Here is an 8,946-nt window from a genome sequence, read left to right as displayed (position 1 = left end):
GTATGTGGCTTAAGTCGGACATTTTAGCACTTGTCATTTGTCTAGACTGGGTGCAAACAAGGGCAACATGAGAAAGAAGTGTTGAACATTCCCAGTATGGCCATACCACATATATCAAATTCAGCTCTGGTGCCAGTGCACAGCTTTCCAACAGTATAAGTGAGGTTACATCCATGTACATCAGGCCAGAAACAAACCGTTAGTCTTTATTTTAAGCAATCCAATCAGATTTCTAGCCCACCACCACTTTTTCCTCAATTAAAGAAAATCTCTGCTGTTCCACTTTTCACTTCTTAAAAATGGTTTAAAAACACATGCCACAGAAAATCTTTCCTGACAATCTGTTTTTGTTTCCTTCACTGACTTTTCAAAATTAGTTCCAAAAGTGATGTTGACACTTGAAAGAAAAACAACTTCCTGATCTTAAGTTTTTATTTAAGCAAGCTGATTAGATAAAAATGTGAAATTAATGCAACATGGGAAACTGGTTAGGGAGAAAACAACTCTTCGTTTTGCCTTTCTTACTCTACCCCTTAGTCCAAAACTACCTTTTAATGAAATGGCTCATTAAATGTGTTGTAACACATTCCTATTGCAGGTTGGTGTATTTGTCAGTGTGTGTATCAATGCCACCATGGAAACACTACAAGCTTGATGAAATGCAGTCACATGCAGATCACTCCACACCTTTCAACTTCTATTCAGTATTTCAACCACAAAGTGGTGCTATTGCAAAAGCTAACACTTAGTGGGCAGCCCTAATCCCTCCTTTTCTAATCAGTCAAGATAAAGGTAAAACCTATGAAAGAATAACTTTAGGCACCTATTTACTTATTGTTGAATAGCTCATATGTTTGTGTACAGCACAAAAATATACCCTGTTACTAATATCAGATTTAATGTAAATCGATGGATATTTGTGAATGCATACATTTAAAGATGTATATATAAAACTGTATTTGGTTTGGTTTTGTTTGAAGCCTGACCAAGGCCTAAAATAATCAGATTAAGCCATAATAATGGCCACCGCTTAAAACAACAGAAATTAATTTACTGCTTTTTGGCATGTTCAGACAATACTTGTAATTCTTCCAAGAAATCTCCTACTTTGAAGACTGAACTGAATAATCAAATTAATACAATCGTTTATCATCAGAACTTCTGACATAAAGGTTACATATTAAATTAAGGCAGAAGACATTAAACCAAGTTGACCATTCTCAGTTTTATCAGCTCTCAGAATTTTATTTTATTTTTAAATTATTCTAAGAAGATTGAAATGTAGAATAAATGCAGGAAATAAATGCACATACAAACGGGTAAGGGGAAAAAACTATTTCAAGTGCAATTTAAAATCTTTTAAAGGAAGGTTTGGGAAAACTGAGAAGTATTGACTATGTCTCCATTTTCTGTAGCTGTGAAAACACCCTATCTGCAATGCTTTTTACAGTGCACACATATTTGGCAAGATTAAGGTGTCACATCTCAAATTACAAGGCGTGTTGATCGCACACAGATCCAGGCACAAGTACAGGGCAAAACCCCTCGAGTTGCACACAATGTCTGGTTCTGGTTGGTTTACCTCCCATCAGAGGTAGCCAGCTCATCTAGGCAGAACAATTTGCTTGCAACCCAGTTATTTTGCCCCTTCTTTTTGTTGCATTGACTGCAGTTGCGGAGTTCCGGGATCTGGGCTGGTCTTCAGATACTTAACCCTTTGACTGTCGCCACTGCAGCATAGCACTTGCTAGCCACAGGAAAGATTTCTGTTGCTGGCTCTTTTACCCAGTGATTCCCCACTCCAGGAGATTAAAAACTGAGTCATTTTGTAGGCCCTCCTCAGGTTTGTCTCCAGTAATGTGGCTGAGGGAGAGGAAGGGGTGACATACATCTACAAGGATGGCAGTTCTGCAGAGAGGCAGCATCGTGTAAAAGAAATGGCTTTAGGGGTTTTCAGAGTTTACACTACTTGTGGATTGGCAGAGCCGTGAGTTTTGGAAGAATATTCTTAGGAAGCATCAGTGGAAGATGACACTTTCTTTTTTATTCCTGAATCTGGGCATTAGCATGGGGCAATCAATGTAGACAATAATGATGACAGGTAAAATGTATATAATAGAGTGTTCCCCTGTGGGGTAATTCAATTGATTAAAAAAAAAAAAGCCCAGCTATATATTCCCAGCTGAAGATGTTTCCCAGAAAACCTGACAAATAGCCAGGTGTGTTTAAAAATTCAAATGGAGTAAGGGGGGATAACAGAATAATGCTAGGAGCAACAGATCCTACTTGGGCCAAAACAAAACTGTGGGAAGATTGTTTTGTTCAAGAAGGAAGCAAGATGCCTCGTCTTGTGGTGCTGAGATTCAGAGAGAATTGAAAAGCTGGACCATACGAAAGGTCATGTGTGACTCTTTTTATTTCAGAGACAACTCATTCAATTATGCTCGAATCCCATAGAAAAGAAAGATGACTTAAGCATGTAAATTTAGAGGGCGACTTAGAGGCATGCAGCTAAATTTATCAGCCATCTCTGTGCGCGATTGCTCTAAATAAAAAGTTTGGAACCCAGTCACTGCTGGCTGCTGATGCACTTTCCATGTTTTTGGCACCCACCCTCCCTTTCTTAATTGACTAATCTGAAAATCAAAACATAAGGAATAGCTGGCCAGAAGGCAGTTTTTACACCCAGATAATGGCTCCCAACCTAGACCCTTTTGTTGTGAGGGGGAAGATTTGGTTGGAAGAGAAAAAGAACCATTTCTAAGTGAACCAACAGGGGGAAAAAAGAGAGAGAAGGTTTAAGATCTGAACTTAACAAAAAAGGAAAGAGGCAGAAAGGTTTGTGGTATTATGCTGACAAGCTGGGCTGTTTCACCTGTTTTAGGTGTCCCTTAATGACTTCTGAACAGGGGGAAGAATAGCCACAGGTGCTGACAAGTGTGAAGGGGGGGTGTTGGGGGGTGAATGTGGTAAGAATAGTTACACATCACATGTTAATGGTTTGACCAATGTGTGTGTGTGTGTGCATGTCCGCGTGCATATGTGAGAAGGTGGGAAGAATAGCCACATATGTTGACAGTTTGACCAGGGTGTGTGTGTGTGTGTGTGTGTGTGTGTAAGAATAGCTACACATGTTGACAGTTGGGGGGGTGAGAGAGAGAAACTGGTGTGTGTGTGTGTGTGTGAATGTGGTAAGAATAGTTACACATCACATGTTGATGATTTGACCAGTGTGTGTGTGTGTGTGTGTGTGTGTGTGTGTGTGTGTGTGTGTGTTCGCGCGCATGCGTGCGTGCGTGCAAATGTGGGAAGAATAGCCATATATGTTGACAGCTTGAGCAGGGGGTGTATGTGAAGAATAGCTACACATGTTGACAGTTTGGGGGGGTACGTGTGTGTGTGCGTGCATGTGTGTGTGTGGGGGGTGAATGTGGTAAGAATGGTTACATATAACAAGTTGATGGTTTGACCAGCGTGTGGGGGGGGGGGGGGTGCGCGCTCAAATGTGGGAAGAATAGCCACACATGTTGACAGTTTGTGTGTGTGAGACAGCGAGCGAGCAGAGGGGTGGTGTGTGTGTGTGTGTGTGTGTGTGTGTGTAAAGAATCGCCACATATGTTGATAGTTTGACATGGGGTGTGTGAGAGAGAGAGAGAAAGAGCGAGAGAGAGGGGCGAGGGAGAAAGATGAGGGTGGGTGGACCATAGGAGTGCAAATGCACCGACATTTGGGGTATAAAATCCTCCCCTGCTGAGACCCGCAGCTGGACGAGGGGGCCGCTTGGGACTGCCTCCCCCGACCCCAACTCCAAGCGGGGATGCTGCCAGAGGCGTCCTGGTGCCGATCCCGCTCCTCTGAAGAGGATCCCCGCAGGAGGGGCGCGCAGCGATGCCTGCAGCATCGGGGAAGCGATGGTGCTTTTTAAAAGAACGGGGGGGAAAGGTTGGAAAAAACACACATGGGAGGGAAAGAAGGACACAAAACCCCAACAACAACAACAACCATCTTTCTCGGGGGCTTTGTCCGCCTGCAAATCCCCCCCCAAACCCAACCAAACAGAAGCAAGCCCCGCAAAGGCTGGCGCCGGGCAGGGTCCCGGGCGGGAGGCAGCGCGGCGCGGCGCGGCGCGGCGCGGCGCCCAAGGGGTTAAGGCGCCGAGCGCAGCCATCTGGCCGAGCGGGTTTGTTATAATCGCGCAGATTATGTTCGCGGGACTCAGAGTGGAAGGCTCCCTCCCATCGCGCGGCTCTGCACGGCCCCAGCAAACCAACTTCGGGACTTTGAATGAACGCATTTGCATCCACCTTTCTCTTCATGTCGGCTTCTCTGGAAACAGTCACACGGATGCCATGGTTACTCCTACCACGGTAAGGGACGGGGGCTGTTTTCTGCGAGGGTCCCGGGCCAGGAGGGCTGGGGAGGGGGGTCTTCAAGGGGTCTGCCCCCAGCCTTGCAGCCTTGCCCCAACCTGCCCTCCCCCCCAGGTCCTGAAAGCTCCTCTCTCCCCTTCTGCTCTACAGACTGCAGCTCAGGTCCCTGGCAGGGAAACAGCAGAGGAGAAATATGAGGTGCTAAAGGGATCCGATTTAAGAGGCGAAAGCAAAGGAGACTCATGGTTTGATTTTTTATTTTTTTTGGTATTATTATTATTATGATTTTTTTCTTTTTTTTTTTTTTAAAGAAGGAAACCAGCAACTTGAGCTGTAACAAAAGGGCTTGCAAGTCCCGAGCAGGGAACGCAAGAACCAGCCTCCCCACACACACTACACTTGCCCCGGGGGAAAAGTTAGAGCCCATGACAAGCCAAGTCAGGATTCCCAGTTTCTAGACTTCGCCTGTCTCAGGTAACTAACTTCACTGGAGATTTTTTTCTCTTTTTTTCTTGTGTGCGAGACACTGCAAACCTGCCCTTTCCAGCTACTCTGCTCCACCTCTCCCAACCACCTAACCACTAGGCTCTCTGGAAAAGAGGCTGGAGAGCAAAGGACTCCCTGCATATCTGTGCCTAGGTGAAAAAGATCCACTTGAAAGTGGTAAAGCCAGAAACCTGTTCTTACACGGTGATTTCCAGGGTTTGGAAAGTGCCTTCTAGGAATGCAGTACACAAATGAGCAACACACACACGCGCGCACACGCACAAAAAGAGAGGACTATAGAAAGCTGTTTCTCATCTAAACAGCTGAATTGCAGCTTAGAGCTGAGGAGTCCTTTTGGAGACACCACACTGCTGCTAGCCAAGGGGGGAAAGTCCTCGAATGGTTCAGATAGTTTTCCGATCGGTTCTTAATCCTTCGTTAAAATAAACGGGAAAGCCTAGTGTTTGTCTTATCGCTTAATCTATAAATATACAGGATGGAGAGAGATGGGTATTTTGGAGCGAATAGGCTGCTCTGACTGCATTCTCTGGTTCCTCTATTGCAAGACCAGTTATTTAGAGAAGAGCAGAGGGGATTTTTTTTTTAACAGACAGGGATGCGTGATATACGGTCCACTCTGTTCATAAGAGTTACTACCTTTCAGACCGCATGCGGCATTCAGTTTGTGCGATTCCACTGTATAAGGAATGCACATGGTGTTTGAAGTTTGCCTTACTCCTGTACCTGCAGGAAAATGTCGTGGAAAAAAAAGACAGAGTACCTATACCTGCTTTGTCTAAGAAGGTAATGGGCTGGACTTGCTGACAAAGGTGTCTGCAAAACCTCAAACAAAATGATAAATATCCCCGTGCTTTGTGGCACAAGGGACAAAAGCAGCAGAGAGGGAACTAGTGATTCCAGGTGCTGGTAGTATGAAGATTGGTCTCGGCTACATGTGTTGGTATGAAGACCTCTGTGTGAGAGAGGGGATGGGGAGAAGAGAGGCTAAGTATGAAGGTGGGAGTAGGAAAGAGCGCATAAGGAAATGGGGCTGCGTGGGGGGGGGCAGGAATAATAGCAGAGCTAGGGAGAGGAGTGGTATAGTAGGTGGCCATTGACAGAGGTAAAGGATGCAAAAGAGGCTTTTTGTGGGGGAACTAAGTGACGCATGTTAAGATTTTGGAGAAACTGGTGTGCTGAAGGAGAAGGGGATGCTATGTTGTTGGGTACTGAGAACAGGTGTAAAGTGGAAAAGAGGCATATAGGTATTCCTGTGGCAGGTAGATGAGAAGGAAGATCGTTGTAGGCACAAGCAGTGTGCCTGGGAGACTATAGAGGAAGTTATGCATGGGAGGGATAACAGGGTGTGGACTGGAGACTGGGTGAGGGGTAAAGGTGAAGGTTATTGGTGCCTGTGATTGTTGGCGCCTATGAAGGAGGCATGGAAGGTGCTGTGGGGGGGAAGTGTAAGATATGGATTCAGGGTCACAAAGGGTGTTTGGGGGAGGAGAAGAACAGGTTGTGTGTTTGGAGAGAGGTACAGAAATAGTCTGCTGAGGAATGCATGTGCGGCATCTAAATGAGGCACTTGTGGTTTTGTTGTGGAGCAGGCAAGGGAAAGCACTTTTGTATGAAGAGGCAGGAGCAAACGGGGACAGGTAAAGGTGAAAGGAGCTTGTAAGAGTGTGGGGAGGAGAAGGAAGTGCGTGAAGAAAAGAAAAGTAATGTTGTATGGCACTGAGGGAAGCATCAAGGAAGTTGCCTGAGAAGACAGTTTTTAGTTGTGAAGGGTGACATAATGAATGTAAAATGAGTATGTGAGATAACAGGGGTTACGTAGGCCAGAGGGAGTGTGAAAGAAAATACAAAGATGTGGAGTCTGAGAAATATATGGGTAGCAAAAAGTGGAATATGAAGAGCATAAAGGTGAAGCAAAGACATGGGGTGCATAAAAGAAAGAGAAGGCACATACATAGAGTACAGATTGCCTTCGTGCCCCATGTAAAATCATATAAATGTTACCACTGAAGGGTAAGAGGAGTGATGATATATGGGGACGTTCCACATGTGAAAGGACTTTGAAAGTAGTTGACTGAGTGGCAAGGGGACCTTAGGGCAGGTAAAAGTTGGGTGTAGGAGAAAGTGTGGAAAGTAGATGACAAGTAATGGCCTGCACATGGGGAGTATTATGACTATTTGTGAGTGGAAGTACAGGCTTCTCAAAGAAGTGTAAGAGTTGTGTGCTGAAGAGAGGTGGAGGAGGTGATCAGGATGAAAGAACAGGGAGAAGCTTTCTGGGGAAGAATAAGTGCATGAGATCATGAATACCAGGGAGTAAGGGTAAATTCTGGGAATCTATTTGGCTGTAGACGTAGAGGATGCTGTGGGAGGATAAAGGAAGCTATATGTGCATGCATGGCTGTTTTGGTGGTGTCTGTTTTTGGTTTGGGGAAAGTCTATGGAATGGGTTGCTGAATGCGGGAGAGCCATGGATAAGGGTGATAGGCAATAGGTATCTACTGCTTGTAGACTGGGTTAAGAGTAGATGTATGTGTGAGGATTGTGTTTCAGTTTTTGGCAGAGAGAGAGAAGTTTGTGCTGGGAACTACTTTCTGGTGCCGGAGAGGAAGATAAGTTTGCATGGAAAGGCAGGAGTAGATGAGTTGTGTGCAAAAGCATATGGATGCTGTGGGAAGGGGTGCTGATGTCTTATCTTCCAATAAGAAGGCTACTGTGTACAATACAGTGACGGTAGATTGTATCTGATTAAAAAAATGTGCGTGAGCAGCAGTATACAAATGTGTTTTGGGGGTGAAGGAAGACGAGATGGCTAAACAGGAATATGGACTGATGTGTGAATGGAGAAAAGCATAAGTGACACGGGTCGTTGTTGTTTTTTTGTGGTATCCTTTATTGGACCAAGTGTATATTTGGGAAAGAGGTTTGATAAGCTTTTGAAAAAAGCTCCCTTCCTCAGGTTGCTGTGATCTGCTTGTTCACAAGATCTAGGCTTACAATATTCAAGCCAGTGGGAGCAAGGACCTCAGCTAGTGTAAGTCAATGGAGCCTTGCAATGATTTACATTGGCTGAGAACCGGCCTACTATAGTTAGGAATTAAGCTTCACATCCATGCGAAAGCCCTAGGTAATCCAGGACAGCTCAGCAGCAGAATATCCCAATTTACTACCTTCTCCAAGTCCAGTCCAACTCTTTTCAGCTTTGCATGTGGGACTGGTCTTGGCTACCTGGGAGATATTCTTCTTTGTGGGATCACCAGATTTAATGATAGCTATATGCCATTGGAACTATGCAGCACTTAACCAGTAGGGGGAGACTCTTGACCACAGGAGAGTGACTTCACAGACAACAAGGTGGAACTCCTTGCCAGGTGAAAAAAGCATGACAACTCACCTTGTTGCTGGCTAAGCTTACAGCCTATCAAATTCCTACACTTCACACAGTACAAATCCATATGCCATCTGGAAGGGAAGGAAAGAGATTGGATTTGCAGAGATGGGGGTTGGGAAAGGTGTAGAAGGCCAGGCAAATATTTAGGTGAAAAAGGTTTGGGCGTTGGTGTTAAGGACACAGAAATTCGTGACAAAGCTATTGAAATCTATATTGGCAAAAGATGTTGAGAAAGATGCTCATATTTGTGAGGAGTTGGGGATATGTGTGTTACTTTTCTCAATTTTAAAGGAGACCCATGGGTAGGTGGTAACATATAAAAAAGTTTAAAGGGAGGGCTGTGGGAAGTGTTTTTTGTGGCAAATTTCTGCCTATGGTTTCACATCTATCAGTGTAGACTGTGAGGAGGGGGGTGGTAGGGGCATTTGTGGGAGGGAAGGGGTGGGATGTGTGCAGAGGTAGGCAGTGCCTATGTATGTGAGTGTAGTTAAGAGGTAGAGAATGTGTGTGCTGGAAGAGAAGTACAGGATGCTACACTTTGAGATTTACCTACAGCCTTGTGTAAATGGAGTAGTGTGGAGCAATGCTGGCTTTGAGAAGGCCCATGTAATCTTGTATTTCAGTACATCATCCATGAGGATATAAACAGGCTCTTTTCTCTGACAAGCTAACTTAGGTTGC

General features: G+C 44.9%; 1 protein-coding gene across 3 annotated transcripts in view; it reads left to right on the top strand.

Moving 5' to 3' along the window:
* The first annotated feature begins 3,741 nt into the window (after positions 1-3,741).
* Positions 3,742-8,946, top strand: part of NTF3 (neurotrophin 3) — a 70,268-nt gene continuing 65,063 nt past the window's right edge. The window contains exons 1-3 of one of the 3 annotated variants that reach the window (XM_019482199.2): positions 4,279-4,367; positions 4,521-4,568; positions 4,682-4,844. Coding sequence is in view for 2 of the 3 variants with exons in the window: in XM_006274929.4 (XP_006274991.3) it covers positions 3,912-4,367 (456 nt within the window). In the remaining variant the exon portion in view is untranslated. Of the gene's footprint in view, positions 4,368-4,520; positions 4,616-4,681; positions 4,845-8,946 lie in introns of all 3 variants that reach the window. The other 2 variants (XM_014606347.3, XM_006274929.4) reach the window with 2 other exon arrangements.

The sequence above is a fragment of the Alligator mississippiensis genome, chromosome 4, assembly GCF_030867095.1.
Source record: "Alligator mississippiensis isolate rAllMis1 chromosome 4, rAllMis1, whole genome shotgun sequence".
Classification (NCBI taxonomy): Eukaryota; Metazoa; Chordata; order Crocodylia; family Alligatoridae; genus Alligator; species Alligator mississippiensis.
The sequence above is the reverse complement of the archived record's forward strand: the minus strand, read 5'-3'. Positions and strand labels throughout refer to the sequence as shown.